The 19,226-nt window shown below is 38.5% G+C and overlaps 1 protein-coding gene across 6 annotated transcripts; it reads right to left on the bottom strand.

Moving 5' to 3' along the window:
* Nucleotides 1-3,480: 3,480 nt before the first annotated feature.
* On the bottom strand, nucleotides 3,481-10,539 carry LOC107776347 (uncharacterized). Of its 6 annotated transcripts, none has more exons than XM_016596233.2 (8): nucleotides 10,375-10,536; nucleotides 6,768-7,003; nucleotides 6,587-6,674; nucleotides 5,615-5,829; nucleotides 5,356-5,532; nucleotides 5,055-5,263; nucleotides 4,730-4,957; nucleotides 3,481-3,871 (listed from the first exon to the last, which is right to left on the bottom strand). In XM_016596233.2, exons 2-8 carry the CDS (start codon nucleotides 6,787-6,789, stop codon nucleotides 3,794-3,796), a joined length of 1,017 nt encoding a protein of 338 aa, XP_016451719.1. In that variant the 5' UTR covers nucleotides 6,790-7,003; nucleotides 10,375-10,536; the 3' UTR covers nucleotides 3,481-3,793. The 6 variants fall into 6 exon arrangements, with proteins under 6 accessions (XP_016451719.1, XP_016451718.1, XP_075100472.1 ...); XM_016596232.2 differs by having other exon boundaries at nucleotides 3,780-4,636; nucleotides 10,375-10,539; XM_075244371.1 differs by having other exon boundaries at nucleotides 3,780-4,636; nucleotides 5,615-5,839; nucleotides 10,375-10,537.
* Nucleotides 10,540-19,226: the final 8,687 nt, after the last annotated feature.

The following is a 19,226-nucleotide window of genomic DNA, read 5'->3' as shown; positions in this document are numbered from 1 at the left end:
AGGTGGATCAATCTAATCATTTCAGATGTTCCTCGATAAAACATGAATCCAAGCAGCAAAATTACATAAAAAGTTAAGTTATCAAGGGTGGATTATGGATCAAAATTGAGGTGAATCAATAATGGATGGATAAAAGTTATAAAGTATGAGAAGAGATTAGGTCGTCATTCTTAAAGATAAACAGTAACGTGGAGGCATTAGAGGACATAGATTTATACGTACGAGATAAGCAATGAAAGTAACCTGAGATTGGGTAGCAGACCTCAGTAACGAGAAATCGAGGTAAGTGTTATGGTATAGTATGACCTATGTAGATGCAGTAAAGTCATACGAATGGATAACCATGTCTATAAAATAAGATATAGCAGTATTCGTAAGTTCGACAAAATACCAAGAAAAGAACTTCAGGATTTGCTAAAAACTAGAGGAAAAAGGAAAGGAGAGTTGCATAAGGACACGTACAAGGTCAGTATCGTAGGAGCTGCATGATGGGAGGGAGCAACAATTATAAGATTGGAAAGTATTTGATCACAAGTCATGGCATGGGAAAGAGGCCTAAAGGAGGGAATACCCTGGCCTTTGGACTTATTCACAGAACAGTTACCTAGATTGCAAGAGAACTACTAAAGTATTCGTAAGAGCTATGGGATATGAGAACGATAAGCACATTAGTCAACATTCGAGGACGAATGTTCCAAAGGGAGGAATTACACCCCATATTTTCGTACATGAAAATACACCATAAATAAATTAATGAGAGCCCGAAAGTGAGATGTCACGTCTCGCAGTATTACATTACGGTGATGTCATGTTTTGCAGTGTTAAGTTACGACGATGTTGCACCCTATAGTATTATACATTAAAATTTTATTTTCAGTTAACCGATGTAAGACTCGGGGATGAGATCATCTTGATGTTAACGTACTTGCGCTATTTATAGCAAGCAATAAATAAGTGTTATGAAGAATAAGGGGGTACACAGATTAAAGAAAATAAGTTTCGTTGAAAGAGGTCAATTTGGAATAAAATACGGGTCGGGCGATAATACCCGATAATTATGAACTACTACCATGCAAGTTACCATATGACCATGGTAGTATAATATATAAAGTATATATGAAGTATTTTGAAAATAAATAGAATTTTAAGTAATTTGTGATAATTCTTAAATTATGCGGGTAATAGATTAATTACCGGGTAACGAAACATTACCCGATTAACTAATAAGTGGATCAATAAAATAATCTTCCCAAGTACATACATGGCAGCCCCCCCCCTTATTAAGGTGATTCATCTATCACCTTTACCATGTGTCAAAGGCTTAAAAAGTCTTATCAAGACTTTGTGGAAAGCTTATTCAATCTAAAAGAGATAAAACATCTCATTTTCAAGACCAAAGAACAACTTTAACATTCTGTTAATGACCAAAAACGTGAAGGTGGAAAGAATGTCACAACAATTCACCCCTTAACCAAATTCCTTTCTGAAAAACGTTAAGGACAGAGTAGTTGTTCGAAATTTGAGTTTGTCCAAGTTTAAGTTTCGTCCATATTTCGCACAAGCAGATTCATTCAAATAATTTCGGGAACAGGTATGTTAAGGCTATCCTTTCTTTCTTCTGGCATGATCCATACGATACGAACGAAATGTGCAAATGCACAAATTCCATGAATGATTCTATTCATAGAAGTATTAGAGATATCTATGTTCTTGAATTTTTGTGTGTCATAATATTTGATCATCTTTTCATGGGTCTCATAAAAATACGAAAGTTGAAAAGAGTTTACTTTATGATATTACTCAGAGTAAAAATGGTCTTATGACATTTCGAATGATTTTATTGACGTACTTTTCATGCATTGCATTGACTCATGACCAGATGACGTTATATACGCGTATATATGTAAATATATGTATATGGGATATGGGAAAAGGTTACGGCGTTATATACGCACCACCACCTGATCAGCTGGTATATGATGACGATGTTGCCCACAGTGGCTGAAATATGATTCAAACGGCGTTATATACGCATATATATGTATGTACTCAAACGGCGTTATATACGCGTATATATGTATGTATATATATGTATATGGGATATGTAAAAGGTTATGGCGTTATATATGCACCACCACCTGATCAGCTGGTATCGATGATGATTTTGCCCACAATGACCGATATGATATGATGGGATGCCCTCAGAGGCTGATAATGTTATGAAACATGTACCTATGCACGACATGACATTCATACACATATGCATGACGCTAAAAGTAATTTATGATTTACAAAGTTATTCTGACTTACAGGTTGAGTCATGTACTCTATATTTCTTCTATGTCTCTTATGTACTTATTTATGTGCCTTACATACTCGGTACATTGTTCGTATTGACGTCACTTTTGCCTGGGGACGCTGCGTTTCATGCCCGCAGGTCCCGATAGACAGGTTGAGAGCCCTCCAAATAGGCTATCAGCTCAGCGGAAGATGTTGGTGCGCTCCATTTGCTTCAGAGTTGTTTATTTGGTTAGTATGATTTAGACGTGTATTGTTTGGTATGGCGGGACTCTATCCCGACCTTTATGACATTTATATACTCTTAGAGGCTTGTAGACATATGTCTCGTACGTGAAGGATTGTACGGCCTTGTCGGCCTATGTTTTGAGTTTATGAAAGATCATGTTTTCCTATTAGGCCCGTATGTCATGTGTATATGATAATGTAATAAGAAAGATATGTTACGTTGGTACTCGGCTGAGTAAGGTATCGGATGCCCATCGCGGCCCATCGGTTTGGGTCGTGACAAGCACCCACAGATGTTTCCATGACAAATCGAAACAACATAGAAATTAAACAGCATTTAGCATCTTATCGTGAATTATGTGTACATGATTAATGTTGTTTCACATGGATAAATATTTTCTTCTTGTAAGAATATTCTATCAACCCCCTTCGCTGATATGCAAGTAACTTCATCCTACTCCCATAGTAGAGTTGTGAGATATCATAAGCTGCTCTTCTCGTATTAATGAGAGGGACACGAGGATTTTAAAATCACAGCACTGATATAGGTATGGCAATAACAGAACTGCTAAACAGCTTTCATATGCACTCAATATAATAGTCCACCTTAATGTTTCATCTTTTTCATATTCTTTCTTAGGACGTTTAATACCCATTAACATGCAAGTAATTTTCTATGAAATCAATCTCGCAACTATATGTGGCCACCTTACCACATTCCCATGTCAGGCCTCAGCAAAGCACAGAGATAGGAGAGGACATAACTGCAACATTTTATTTTACAACCCAAATATTGCGTGAGTTAGCAGAATTGCATGTCAAGTATTTACTCTCAACGAATCATATATATGCAAAGGTCATAGATTTGTAATTATTCTAGGGAATAATTATAAAAGCAAATGAAAGGGAAGAACCCCTGTTCTGGTGCATGAGTCGTGATTCTTAAGCTGAAACTACACATCCAAACACATAATTCGATAACTTAAATAAGTGAAACTTAGACGAGAGTTCATGTCAGCCATCATGTATATCTGAAATGATCCAGACATAAGCTCTTGAAACATCAACTTTTCAGCTGAAGTGCTAGGGAGGGGGATTAGGGTGCAGATGCTTTAGCGAAATAGATTATTAAATCACTAGGCATATCTGAAAACTTTCTGAAGAAAAATGTTCCTTTAATAACCACTCCCATTCTTTCTTGTCTACTCCCTTTGGAATATCTTAAGAACCTGTTGAATTGGCTTTATTTTGCATGCAAGTGTCCTCTCTATTTGTTCCATAACTCTGTTATCCATGCGAAGATATGATCACGGTGATCATTCGTGTCAACACTCTCAAATTTATCCTACAATAATCAAAACATGGGTTGAGTTAATGAATTAGTTCAGTTTTAGTAACTACTCATAATCCTGTGTTAGGAGCAACTCTCCAGCAGTTATACAACAATTAACATATATATAGTTTCAACTGTTATTTCAAACTCTACAGCAATTAACAAATGAATCAGTTAACATTCTCCAAAAATTATACAGATAAGCACAAGCATGAAGGATGAGAGCATACTGGGCATAGTTTCCCTCAGTGTCCAGTTGATCAGTACACTATACATCCATATGAATAACTCAATACACACTTCACATATATAGGTATTGAGGTCACCAAGTTGCTCGAATGGAAAGGAATAAACTACAGGAGCCAAGCTATGAACATTTGTGTCAAGCTAGGAATATTGTTTTGGAATCAAAATACGGGCACAATAGACTTACAAAGGAAGAAATACCAGCCCCATTTGCATTGCTGGTCATGGAAACTTAGTGTATATGCTGAGATATCAAGGGTACAAGCAAAGATCACCTCCGAAATTTGGAGGACAAGCACCGCACGCAACAGAAATATCATGTAAATATCTTCATGTGCGTGTGATTCTACGAGGCCAGCTCTATTGCCATATGTGTATAGAGATACATTGAGCTACTTAATAATACAATTAGAGGATATGCTGGAACAAAAATGGAAAGACATCAAGCAAGGGAAGTTGCCCAGTTCGTACTTCTGGACAGAGACCATGTATGCACTTCTTACACAGACAATGCTGTGACTGAATCTGTTTCTAAATAGGGGTAAAACAACAATGTGTTACAAACAGGAACACAAGTATTCAACTAAATGATATGCATCTTCACTGTATAAATATCTTGCTTACCTCAATAGCTGCACACATGTGATTTAGCTTTTCTTCCTTAATATCATTCCACGATGATACTCCCAACGGACACATATTACAGTCACGAATGATTCTTCCCAAGTGCCTCAAAAACAGTTTGTTATTTGTTCCAACTGTTCGATTATTATAAAAGGTTACTTTCAGCTTTTGTCCGACTTCAAGTGATGCAACTTCTTTGCACTTGTTCCTCCCTCGAACTCTTTTTACCTTTCCAGGATTAGATGAAGAACCTACGGATGCATAATTTGGTAAAAACTATAGCAATAAAATTCAGTTAACAACATATGGATTCAAAATATCATACATGTTTCAGTTGCTTGGGAGTATTGCATAACTTGATCAGTAGATGGAGGCAATGAAATATTGGCTTGCATATGCTCTTCTCAAGAACCAAGGAGTTTTTATCCATTGTTCGCATTTCTTGGTTGGAAGATATGGTAAAATTCGATCTTGTACATTTAGAAATCCCTAAAGAAGAGCACGAAGATCTAGGAGTTTGCTCCCGTCCCTTCCCTATAGAACATGGACCAAAAAACCATTTTACTTTAGCATTTAATTTCAGTAATATATGCAATTAAAAATACCACAGATTTGAAAAAGCTTACTTGCTTCAATTTTTTGGGTGTATTGCTTAATTTGATCAGTAGATGGAGGCAATGGACTATCAATTTGCATATACTCTTTCTCAAGAACGATAGAGTCTTTACGTATCGTTCCTGGTCCTTGACTAGTAGACATGGTAGAGCTTTTTAACCCTTGTCCTCGTCCCTTCCCAATAGTACCTGAAACGAAATCATATTACTAATATTTAAACATTAAAATTCAGTTGTACACATTAAAAATAGTATATTTAAAATATCTTACTTGTTTCAATTGTTTGGATGTATTGCTTAACAAGATCACTAGATTGAGGAAATAAACTCTTAATTGGCATATTCTCTTTATCAACCAAAGATCTATGCCATCGTCCTCGTCCTTGTCCCTTTCTTATAGCACCCGGCGGGACGAACGCATATCTGGTTGTACTCTTCATATTTGATTCCACATCATTTTCAGTCTTTGATGGTTTTATATTGAACCTGCAAAGAGCTAAAAGTAAAAATAGTAAGACAACGTGTGACAATATAGTAATAAAAGAAATCATGCCATCAGTATATGTAACAATGAAAATACTAATTCATAAATAGATATTTCACCTTATCAGTTCTTTTTTGTTTCTTTTGTGATGGATTTCCTAAGTCTACAACATCATCATCCATTTGTTTTATAATCTCATAAGAATCCCGAGGTTGATTCTTCCTCACTACATGCCAACCTTTGTTGGAGTTATCGATAGCATAAAACACTTGAGATGCTTGCTACGCTAAAATAAAAGGTTCATTTGTTTTCAAAAATCTCCTTGGATTAACACTCACGAAGTCATACTCATCTTTTTTAACTCTCTTTATTTTATCATACACATTAAACCAATTACATCGAAATAAAATCACTCTTCTACCCATGAGAAATTGCAATTCAATCATATCTGTTAAAATTCCATAGTAATCAATGTTCTCACTATCTTTATCATTCTCACCAACCATAACAACACCACAATTTTGAGTCCTTAAATTTTTATCATAATCTTCTACATGAAAACTATATCCATTAACAATGTAACCATTAAAATGTGTCGTATATTGGGTAGGACCACGTGAAAGTGAGAGCAGATCTTGGATGATCTGACTATCATCTTCTTTATGCAATTGTGCAACCTATCAATAAGATTAAGTTGAATAATTTAGAATTAGTAATACAAAATTAAAATGTCAAATTTAATATTTATGTATTACTCACCCTAACTTTAAACCATTCAATAAATTGTCGGTTCCATTCTGCATCAGACAAGTGCTGCGCAGTATCCACATGAGTTTGTGCAAACTCTCTACAAATTTGAAGTGAACCATAAATGTCTTATAAAACAAATTACCCTAAAGGAAATAAGAAAAATGAGACAATATGAAAGAACTCTCCATACTCGAGATATGGTATGACTTCATCGCAATTCTTCAGTATGTATATATGTGCTTGTTCCAATTCATTTTCTTCAAGATCACATTGTTCTTTAGCTCCCAGAGTACTTCCAGGTTGATCAAACATAGATAAACCTCATGTCGATTGAATTTTGTGCCAATCGTATGCAAATACCGTGAACATAAGGTCATACATTAATTTGCAATGTAGCCCTCTGCAATAGAGCCTTCTGGACATGCCCTATTACCAATCAGAGATTTCAAAAAATATAACCATCGTTCCACAAGATACATCCACTGATAATGAATAGGTCCAACAATCTTAGCTTCATTTGCTAAATGAATAGGCAAGTGCACCATGACATCGAAAAATGAAGGAGGGAAGACCTTTTCTAACTTGCAAAGCATTATGGGAATTTGCGCTTCAATTTGTTCCAAGTCATCAATCATTCACTCCTTTGATCCAAGCACATTAAAGAATAAAGATAATTCAATAAGCGGTTCACACACTTCTTTGGATAACATCCCACGAAGTGCAAGGGGGAGTATATATTGCAGAAGAACATGGCAATCATGACTTTTCTACCCAGATATCTTGTGATCTTTCAGGTTCACACATTGAGAAATATTATATGAAAACCCATCAGGAACCTTTAAATTCTTTAGGAATTGGCATAATTTGTGCTTACATTCAGGAGGCAATGTGTAGCATGCAGTTGGAACTTCAACTTTCTCCCCTCTTTGGATGGGGTGCAATTTCGGCCTAATATTCATGTCTTGCAAGTCTAATCTAGTTTTAATTGTATCCTTGGTCTTTCCTTTGATATTCATGATTGTTCCCATAATATTATCGCATATATTTTTTTAATATGCATAACATCCAAATTATGTCGCAACAAGAGAGACTTCCAATATGGAAGTTCAAAAAAAATACTTTTCTTGTTCCAATTATCCTTTCGATTTTCATGTGATATCTTCTTCTTTTTCTTTGGATCATTTGTTACTGTATCCTTTCAAGATCTTGCACTTGATTAAGTATCTCAATACCAGACTGCATATTTGGTGGGAGCCTTTTCTCTTTTGTACCATCAAATGAATCCTTGTCATTCCTCCATTTGTGGCTAAGAGGAAGATAGCGTCGATGACCCATAAAGCATTTCTTCTTACTATTAGACAATCAAATTGAGGACGTATCTTTATTGCAACATGGGCATGCCAACTTTCCTTTTGTACTCCATCCAGATAAATTTTCATAGGCTGGAAAGTCATTGATGGTCCATAACAAAGAAGCATGCAACTTAAAATCCTATTTAGATGATGCATCAAAGGTCTCAATGCCAACTTCCCACAACTCCTTCAATTCTTCTATTAAAGGTTGAAGATATATATCAATTGTATCTCCTGGACTATTTGGACCAGGAATAAGCATTGACAAAATAAAATTTTCTTGTTTCATACACAACCAAGGTGGTAAATTATAAGGAATAAGAACCACATTCCAAATGCTATATGAGGTTTTTGAATTCCGAAATGGATGAAATCCATCACTAGCAAGTCCAAGTCGGACATTACGAGGCTCTGATGCAAATGAAGGATGAAGTTCATCAAATGACTTCCACGCCATTGAATCAGCTGGGTACCTCATTATTCCATCATCAACTCATTTATCTTTATGCCATGTCATTAAAGTAGATGTCTTTGTAGACATAAACAACCTCTGAAGCCTAGGCTTTAATGAAAAATAGCGTAAAGTCTTTGATGCTATCTTCTTACCTTTTTTATTCCTTATTTCCCCACTATGTCTATCTATTTTCCATCTAGATGCACCACAAACTTTGCAAGAATCAAGTAAACTATCCTCTTTCAAGTATAACATGCAATCATTAGTACAAGCATCAATCTTGTTGTAGGAAAGGCCAAGATCTTGAATTATCTTCTTTGCCTCGTAATACGATTTTGGCAAATCGGCACCATCATGTAACAAATCCTCTTTTAACATTTTCAATAACATTGTAAATGACTCATTACTCCAACGACCCATACTTATGATGTGAAACAATTTAATCAAATAGGAAAGCTTTGAAGATTTTGAATTTTGGTACAGTGGCTGCTCGAAATCCTTCAATATCCTGTTAAATATTTTTGCTTAAATATTTGGTTCCTCTTCAATTAATTCATCACAATCAGTGTGCACAGTTCTTCCATCAATATTAGGATATAGATCTCTCAACAATTCTTGTACTTCATCTTCTTCACTTTCACATTCTTCTAGTTCATCACCGTCTTCATCTTCTGATTCTGACAGTGGCTCACCTAGTTTTTCCCCGTGATGATACCAAAAAGTATAATTTTGAATTATTCCATATACTTTCAAATGTGTCTCAACTGTTTTACGAGTTCCTAAAGTTGTATTACAACATTTGACACACGGGCATCGTATTTCATATTCTTCTCCTATTTTATGAAAAGCATAATCCAAAAACTTTTGCACTCCGATTAAGTAGGCTTCATCGAGCCGATTATCAACAAGTTGCATCCATTGCTTACTAGGTGACATAATCTTGGAGAAAGGTCAAGAGTCAAAGAAAAAGATCAAAGAAAATACAAATATTATTATATTATCATAACTGGAACATAAATGTTAAATACAAATTGCAATTACTATGTCTTAATCTCAAACTAGTTTAATTAGCTTTACCAATCCAGAATATCAATTCCACTCCATTTGAACCCCTCCTATTCCAATAATCAACTAGTTTGGTCCACAATATAACATAATAGAGAGAAATATTACACAAATTTAAAGAAGATCAGAGTAAAACGAAATAAATAAAAATCCATAAATCTCAAAGAATTTTTATTTTGCTAGATGACAGAATAACAGACACCCATAATTATTTTTTTTAACATCTTACAAGCTTCAATTATGTAGCTGAAACCAACATATCAAGCCTTTGAGACCTAATTCCCAAACTATTAAATAGGGAAATTGAAAAACAATTTTAGAATATGAGTAATAGCAATAAATCTTAAAAACTCAACATATAAAAGGCATATAGCTCATGTACACAAGAAAAAATAAATCAGCATGCTCAACGAAACTAAGGAAAAGTAAACTGCACAAAAATATTCATAATGTCAGTAGTATAAACCTTCAGAAACAGCACCCAACAATCAGTTTAAAGAAGAAATCGCAAACAACAAACTTGAGCAAACAACAGTAAAAATTATAGCAGCCCAAATATCCTCACGATTAATCCCTCACTGAATACATAAAACTATATGCCATTTATTGAATAATTAACTTTCAAAACTGGTATGCACTTTGAATGAAATAATATTCTTCAGACAATACGCTACAAACTTGAATACACTTCAGAAAATTAAATTATCAAATCAGGAATCCCAACCCAATAATCTTTCCATGATTGTATAAACGAAAAATACCAATGTTTTAATGTTAGAGAAGAAGAAGAAGAAGAATAAGAAGAAGAAGAAGAAGAAGAAGAAGAAGAAGAAGAAGAAGAAGAAGAAGTAGAAGTAGAAGATCTGCAATTAGCGAAATCAGAACGCATAGAGAAGAAAAAAAGAAACTTGAAAGAGGAGGCATACCTTGGATTCTCAAAGGAGAAGATGGAAACTAGGGCAGATGATCAGTTGATCGATTTCGCACACGACCAGACGAGCGAGACCGGCTCTAACGCTAGCTAGACGGAGATTAGGGCAGAGGATTTTATGCGGTACTATGTTTTCAGAATACAGAGGTTTAATTTTGTTTTTAGAACCTTTTACTTTTTAGTTTTGGCATCTAATTTTTAGAAAATAATAGTTTTTTAATATTTTGGTATTAGATTTGGCGGCACTCTCTCCCACTCAAGGCCTCTCAATTATAATTTGGGATCAGTTACTATTTTTTTAAGGACTAGATTTATTACCTTCACAATAAAATAAAGCATTAAGGACCACAATATAATCTCGTCCTAATACATATATTATTAGCGACAGGATTATTAACTCGTCCCTAAAGGTTGGTCTTAAATAAGGCTTTTTCTTGTAGTGAACCCAGTTCTGAAGCCCTGAAGGGACAAGAGGTGGTCCCGATTGACTCTGCTGGTGTTGGTTGTCGTGAGTGATTCCCCTCAGGGAACAATCTTACCTCCTAAGGGAATGCATGCCATGAATGAAGAACCTTCCGATGTGGGGGTGCCTTTTTGAGATAGAAATGCATTTGAAAGGACTTTAGCCGCTTCTGAGGGGATTCCCGAGCTCGATGCTTCATTCGTCTTCAGCGAGATGAGTAGGCTTTGTGAGCAGGTGATTTTTGTAAACCCTACCTGTCATCCTGATCTTTGTTTTTTCTAACTTGTCTTTTTCGTGGCTTCAGTCCAGGCACTTTATAATTAGACTTTCGCCCGATCTCAGGCTGAGGTGACCCGTAATGAGCGTGAGAAGGCTCATCTTGTTGAACATGTTACCTAGTTTCCATTTGCTATTGTCTGAATGTTTGCCAAATCCTAGTGTTTTGACATCTTGGATCTAATTCGCACAGTTTGAGAAGGAATGTGCCCTACTGAGGGAGGAGCTCCGAGCCAGAGACTTCGAAGTCCTTGAACTCAAACGGCACGTGAGAGAGATAACCTCTGAGAGGGATACCCTCTAGGAAAAGATGGCCTTATTCGGGCACCAGCTTCATGATGATAGGGCAGATAATGACAAATATAGAGGTCTCCATTTTGAGTTAGTTGCTGCACTATCCGGGATCAAAACCGAAGCTGAGGCGCTTATATCTTTGCACAAAGAGGATGTCGTTTTAATAAACGCTCAAACTGGGAGAGTGTATGTCACGACCCGATTTCCCACCCTCGGGAGTCGTGATGGCTCCTACTAATGGGAGCTAGGCAATCCAAACCTTAGCTACTTGCTATACTTTTATTTTTTCTTCTTTTTAACAACCACAAGTCGATAATATGATAAAAGCAAATTTTTTTTAATAAATAAGCAGAAGTCAACAATTATATATCATAAGGATACGTATATTACAACTTTTAAAACCTCAAATACCCCAAACCTGGTGTCACAGACTGTGTAAGAGTTACTACATACAAAGTCTGAAGAAATACAATACACTGTTTCTGAACAAAAGAAAATGAAACAAGAAATAGAGATAGAGGGAGACGCCAGGGCCTACGGACGCCTGCAGGTCTACCTTGGGTCTCCGAGTGGACTGAAGGAAACCCTCCAACTACTGTCTGAAAGCTACTCCTGGATCTGCACACAGTATAGAGTGTAGTATCAGCATAACCGACCCCATGTGCTGGTAAGTGTCTAGCCTAACCTCGGCGAAGTAGTGATGAGGCTAGGACCAGACTACCAAATAAACCTGTGCAGTTCAAATATATGTACAATGGAAAAGAAATACAGAAAAATAACCAGTCAATGTGGGAGGGGGAAACATGTTGTGGGGAAGATAATAGTGCCGGATAGAAAGGCATCAAGTAAGGAAAGAAACAACATAGCTAGAATATCAACAAGGAAGCAGAAATCAACAATTGCACGGCATCACCCTTCGTGTTTTTACTCTCAGCCTCACCAAAGCAGTTATATAATAAATTGTGCACGGTATCACCCTTCGTGCTTTTACTCTCGTCCTCCTAAAACAATCATATAATCAAAATGTGCACGGCATCACCTTCGTGCTTTTACTCTCTTTCCTCACCATATAATCAATAGAATCGGCACGGAATGGTACGTCATGCGGCATGGCATCACCCTTCGTGCTTTACACTTTTTCCTTACAATATCAAACAATGCATGGCATCGCCCTTCATGCTTTAACACTCTTCCTCACCCAAACAACAATCACAAATAAAGGGGCAAGGGAATAAAAAAATAGTAATAGAGATCTCGGCAAGGGAACAATAGTTAAACAATTAAATCCCGGCAAGGGAACAACAATTAAACAATTAAATCTCGGCAAGGGAACAACGTATAAATCAACAATATCCCGGCAAGGGTGGCAGCATAATGATCTCTTATCTTTCTTAATTATACTTCACAATCACTTCAGAAGTTGAGCCAATGCTCGAGAGCTTCGATTATCGCTTACACTTTCAAAATTCATTTCACAATTTCGCTATACAACTTGAGCCAACACTCCTCAATGTGCATAGGTCACAATTCTCTCCACAAACTTTATACAACAATTAGAAATCTTCACCAAGGCATGAATAATACAACGAAATCATGAAAAATCACAGTATAAGACTCACGGTCATGCTTGACACCAATATATAGATACTCGTCACCATGCCTATACATCGTACTCGACAAGAAGCAAATAGCAAATAGGACACAACTCCTAATCCCTCAAGCTAAGGTTAGACCAAACACTTACTCTGATGCCACGAACACAACTCAAAGCTCAATTATAGCTTTACCCCTTGATTCCACCGCCAATTTGCTAGTATCTAGCCACAATTTACTTAATTACATCAATAAACGTTAAATGAATCAATTTTTGAATGCATGAAAATGAGTTTTCCAATTTTTTACCCAAAAAGTCAAAATTGTCCCCGGGCCCACGTGGCAAAACCCGAGGTTCGAACCAAAACCCGATTACCCATTCCCCCACGAACTCAAATATATAATTTGTTTTGAAATCGGACCTCAAATCGAGGTCCAAATTCCCAATTTTTGAAAAACCTAGGTTCTACCCAAAACACCCAATTTCCCCTATGAAAATCATTGATTTGAAGTTGAAATCATGTTAAAAGATGTTAATGATTGAAGAAAAGAAGTTAAAAATGACTTACAATTGATTTGGAGAAGAAAGGTTGTTTGAAAAATCGCCTCTTATGTTTTTGGGGGTTTGAAAAATGAAAAATAACTGAAAATCCTGTCTATTTATACCCCTCTCTGACCCCCTGTACGGACCGCACGAAATGAACTACGGCCGCACACGCCTTCACCGCGCACCGCACGAAACCGACCTCGGACCGCACAGGCCCCCACCGCGCACCGCATGATACCGACCACGGATAGTACTGGCCCCTTTCAGCGGTCGCACACGTTTTTGTACGGAGCGCACTGGCGGGTTCTGAGACCTGCAACTTTTGGTTTTAAATCTAAAACATCCCGAACCTACCCAAAACTCACCCGAGCCCTCAGAACTCCAAACCAAGTGCGCATACTAACTCAAAAATATCACATGGACCTACTCGTGTAATCAAATCATCAAAATAACATCATGAACATCAATTTAAATCTCGAGATCAATGAAATTTTCTCAAAACTTCTTTAAACATAAATTTTGCCATTTAAGTCTGAATCACGTCATATGACATCCGTTTCTCACCAAATTCTGCAGAAATGTCTTAAATCATATATAAGACCTATAATGGGCGCCGGAACCAAAATACGGGCCCGATACCATCATGTTCTAATCAAATTTCATTTCAAATTTCTTTAAACAATTCCAGAAAACAATTTCCTTTAAAAAAATTCATTTCTCGGGCTTGGGACCTCGGAATTTAATTCCGGGCATACGTCCAAGTCCCATATTTTCTTACGGACCCTCCAAGACTGTCAAATCATAGGTCCGAGTCTGTTTACCCAAAATGTTGACCGAAGTCAAATTAGCTCATTTTATAATCAAAACTTATCATTCTTCACAGATTATCATATTTAAACTTTCCGGCTACACATCTGGACTATGCACGCAATTCGAGGTGACTCTAAATGAGGTTTTCAAGGCCTCAGAACACAGAATTTTAATTAAAGCGAGTGATGACCTTTTGGGTCATCACAGTGCCTGAGGAGGCCGAACTAAAATTGACTCGAGCCGTGGAGCATCCTCAGTTAGAATCTAGGAGGTGGACTCTCGAGGACATGCATGCGAGCAGTATCAGTTTGTCTGCCGAGCTCGAGAGGGTGAAGACACTAAAGAAGAAAACTGCTGCCACGTTTGCTTTTGGAGGCATGTCGTGCAGTGGCTTAGAAGATGATGAGAATGAAGGCGGAATCCCTAGAGGGGAGGAGGCCGTTGAAGGTTTTGGGACTGTAGCCGAAACTGTTGGGGCACAACTTCCGACGGAGCTGTCAAAGATGTAGGCTCGATGATAGATTAGGGTTATGTTTGGCTCTTTCCTTGTAAGGGTTTCTTTAAAACCCTTATAAACGTACCTCTGCGAGCAATATGTATAAAAGGCTTTTCGTTTTTATCACCTCCTTTCTCCTTTGCCTTTTGGGAACAATGTGTGATATTTTTGATAATCGATCCGAGATCTTAGACATTGGGTAACACCCTCGAGTTTTTACTATTGTTGAGCGACTTGTAACGATCGAAAGTCCGTCCCCAAGTGTTCTCGGGCTAGACCTGGCTTTTATATGTTGGCTCGCTATAACCTTCGATTTTAGCGCTAGCAACAGTAGCTCTCATGTGTTGGGTCGGTGCGACCTTCGGTTTTAGTGCTTGCGACCGTGGATCTTACAGGTTTGGTCGGTTCCACCTTTGATTTAGTGCTGGCGATAGTGGCTCTTACGCTTTTTCTCTTAGGCATATTTAGTTAACTATTTTGGGTTTAATCTCCAAATCGGGTTTCGACTCGAGCTCATGCGACGCTCAAGTTTTCGAATTTTAAAGCGACCTTAGGCTTTTGCGCACGGGGTCGATACAACCTCTTGTGTGGGTTGGCGATAATGGATATTATGCATTGGGTCAGTACGACCTTCAATTTTAGTGCTGGCGACAGTGGCTCTTATGCATTGGGTCGGTACGACCTCTTATAGGCTTTATTTTTCCCTCATTTAGGACTTTTCGAAATTGTGTTTGCTTGATTCTTTGACGGTTCGGTAGAAACCTTGATTGTGAGTCATTATATGGCGATGATCGAGCACCTTGGGAGGTTTGGCTCGATGGATGAGTATCTCGAAGCTTGTATTTAGGAGCTGACATGGTCGAAGCTATTTTGCCTATGTCGAGGGTAGCCTGTTTAACCGATTCTTTTCAAAGTATATTCAAATTAATTGAAGGATTGTGATTTTTTAGCGATGGTCGGGCATCCCCGAGTCGTGTTAGTTTGGCTGGTGCAGCCTTGTGACCGTAGTCATAATGTTTGGTCGGAGCCTTTCAGTCCCCGAACGAAGTAGTTTCGGCGTCTATATCGAGGGTATACCCTTTTAGGGGTCTTACAAGTTTGATATATAGCCTTAACTTTAGGATCGAGATTATGCCTTCGGTAAGGTCATACAAATTTTACATGCCTTTGAGGTCTTACAGTTTTGTTTACTTGGTACAAGTATGGTTCATGCCTTGCTTGAGGTCTTACAGATATTGTTGTTGCTCACTTGATACAAGTGTGTCTCATGCCTTGCTTGAGGTCTTACAGATATTGTTGTTTCCTTATATAGGTCTTACGAGACCGAGGCTGCCTGCGTGTGGTCTTATGGCCTCGGGTTTTGATAAGTCAATGGGGGTGGCGATTGGCGGCAGTCCCCGAGTCATCGAGGGTTTCTTGGTTCGGGAGCCATTACTTGTAAACTTGGTATTGCCTTATTGAGGGCTTACGATTTTGGAGATTCTGACCCAGTGTTCATATAGACTTGAGTTTTCAATGCTAGTCCTGGAGTGTTCGGGACATTTTTAGCTCTAGAGCTGTTTTATGATCTTGTTGTTGCCTTATTAAGGGCTTACAAGTTTGAAACTTCGACCCGGGGGTTGCATTGTTTCGAGTTGTTGGCGCCAGTCCCCGAGTATTCGGGACATTTTTTGGCTCTGAGGCCGTTTTTTGCAAAAAATATCGGGCTTCCTTGAAACGCAAAATGCTTTTGGGAAGTATTCTTTGATTACTTGGTATAAGTATACATCTTTCTGCTGGTATGGGCTCGGTTGTTTTATGCGGACACAGTTCGTTCGACCGTTTCGCCCGGTACATTATTCTCCGAGGAGGTGACCTTTCGGAGGGGATGCCTCCCAATATTCGAGGTTGAATGCAAAAGAAGCCTTGAATACTTGTTGAGTTTTATTTAGGTGGCATATAAATGCTACCTCGTTAAAAACCTTGCCAGTAAAACACTTCTAGGGACAAAATCCAATCCAAGGAAAAGAGTGCAACACATGCTTTTAAGAGCCCGAGGTCCTCGAGCTCGAGGGTGTTTTAGAATCTTCCATCGGACACCTTAGCAGTAGTATCGTTTCACCATTTATATGTTCCAATTGCTTGGAAGTTGTTCGCCTTCCATGGTATCGAGCTTGTAGGACACTTTGTCGATTACTCCGAGGACGTGGTATGGTCCTTCCCAATTTTAGCCTAGCTTCCCTTCATTAGGGTTTCGGGTGTTGAGGGTGACTTTTCTTAGGACCAATTCCCTGACTTCGAGATGTCGGAGGTTTGTTCTCTTGTTATAATACCATTCGATCTTTTACTTTTGGACGGCCATTCGGACCAGCAAGGCTTCTCTCTTTTCATCCAATAGTTCGAGGGCCATAGTCATGGCCTCATTGTTCGAGCTCTCAGTGGTGTGTTGGAATCTAGTGCTTGGATCCCCGAACTCCACTGGTATCAAAACGTTGGCACCATATACTATAGAGAAAGGTGTTTCCCCTATGCTTGATTTTGTAGTTGTTCGATATGCCCATAGCACTTCGGGCAATATTTCTCTCCATATTCCCTTAGCACTTTCTAACTTCTTTTTTAAGTTTTGGATGATGGTTTTGTATGTGGACTCGGCTTGACCATTTGCACACAAGTGGTAGGGCGTCGACAGGATTCTCTTGATTTGTGGTCCTCGAGGAACTGTGTTACTTTGATTCCGATGAACTGCCTCCCATTATCGCATGTTATCTCAGAAGGAATCCTGAATCGGCGCATAATGTGGTCCCAGATGAAGTCAATGACTTCTTTTTCTCTTATCTTTTCGAAGGCCTGCGCTTCCACCCATTTTGAGAAATAGTCACTCATAAATAAAATAAACTTAGTTTTACCTAGTGTCGTTGGTAGAGATCTGATGGTGTCCATTCCCTATTTCATGAACGGCCATGGCAATAAGAACAAATGTAGTTGATCGCCGGGTCGGTGAATCATAGGGGCAAATCTCTGGCATTTGTCGCACTTTCGGACGAATTACTTAGTGTCTTTTTCCATGTTGTCCCAGTAGTAGACTGCCCTTATCACCTTTCGGACTAAGGAATCGATGTCGGAGAGGTTTCTGTAAGTACCCTCATGAATTTCTTAGAGTACATAATCTGTGTCTCCTGGCCCCAGACATACTACTAGGTGGCCATCAAAAGTTCTTCTGTATAGAGTCCCATTTTGGTCGAGCGAGAACCGGGCTACTTTGGTTCGCAGGGCCCTCGATTCCTTTGGATCTGTGGGTAATTTTCCGTCTTTCAGATAGTCAATATATTTATTTCTCCAATCTCATGTTAGGCTAATAGAATTAATCTCGGCATGACCTTCCTCCACCACTGATTTGGACAGCTGAATAACAGCCCAGGGGAGTAGGTCATTTTCTTCAACATATGATCCCAGGTTTGCGAGGGCATCGGCCTCGCTGTTCTACTCCCGAGGTATGTGCAACAGGGTCCATTCTTTGAAACGGCGCAATGTGACTTGGATTTTGTCCATGTACCTTTGCATCCTATCTTCTCGGACCTTGTAGCTCCCATTTACCTAGTTTACTACCAGGAGTGAATCGCATTTTGCTTCAACGATCTCAGCTCCCAGGCTTTTGGCCAATTCCAGACCTGCAATCATAGCCTCATACTCTGCTTCGTTGTTAGTCAATCTTGCTATTTTTATAAATTGCCTAATTATGCCAACCATAGTCGGCTTCGGGACTATACTAAGTCCAGATTCTCTCACATTCGTGGCATCGTCAGTGAACAGGGTCTATATTCCGGAAGATGTGCCTGATTTTAGTAAAAGTTCCTTTTCTACCTCGGGCACGAAGGAGGGCGAGAAGTCGGCCACGAAGTCTGCAGAATCTGGGACTTGATGGTTGTTCGGGGTTGATACTCGATATCATACCCCCCAAGTTCGATGGCTCATTTGGCTAATCGGATCGATAGTTCAGGCTTATGCAATATGCTTCGGAGAGGGTACGTTGTTAAAATGCAAATACAGTGGCATTGAAAATATGGTTTCATTTTTTTTTGAAGCCCTTATTAATGCAAGAGCTAATTTTTCTAGGTGTGGATACCTGGTTTCGGCATCCCCCAAGGTCCGACTTACATAATAAATAGGGAATTGAGTACCTTGCTCTTCTTGAACTAGCACACCGCTTACCGCTATTTCGGACATGGCCAGGTATAGATACAACGTTTCATCCTCTTTTGGCATGTGGAGAAAAGGCGGACTAGTCAGATATCGCTTCAGTTCCTCTAAGGCGTGCTGGCATTCTAGAGTCCATTCTGATGTCCATCCCTTTTTGGGCACACCACTACGTTGGCCATCCATTCGGGGTAC

The sequence above is a fragment of the Nicotiana tabacum genome, chromosome 22, assembly GCF_000715075.1.
Source record: "Nicotiana tabacum cultivar K326 chromosome 22, ASM71507v2, whole genome shotgun sequence".
NCBI classification, from domain to species: Eukaryota; Viridiplantae; Streptophyta; class Magnoliopsida; order Solanales; family Solanaceae; genus Nicotiana; species Nicotiana tabacum.
Note: the sequence above shows the minus strand (reverse complement) of the source record. Positions and strands in the feature narration are given on the sequence as shown.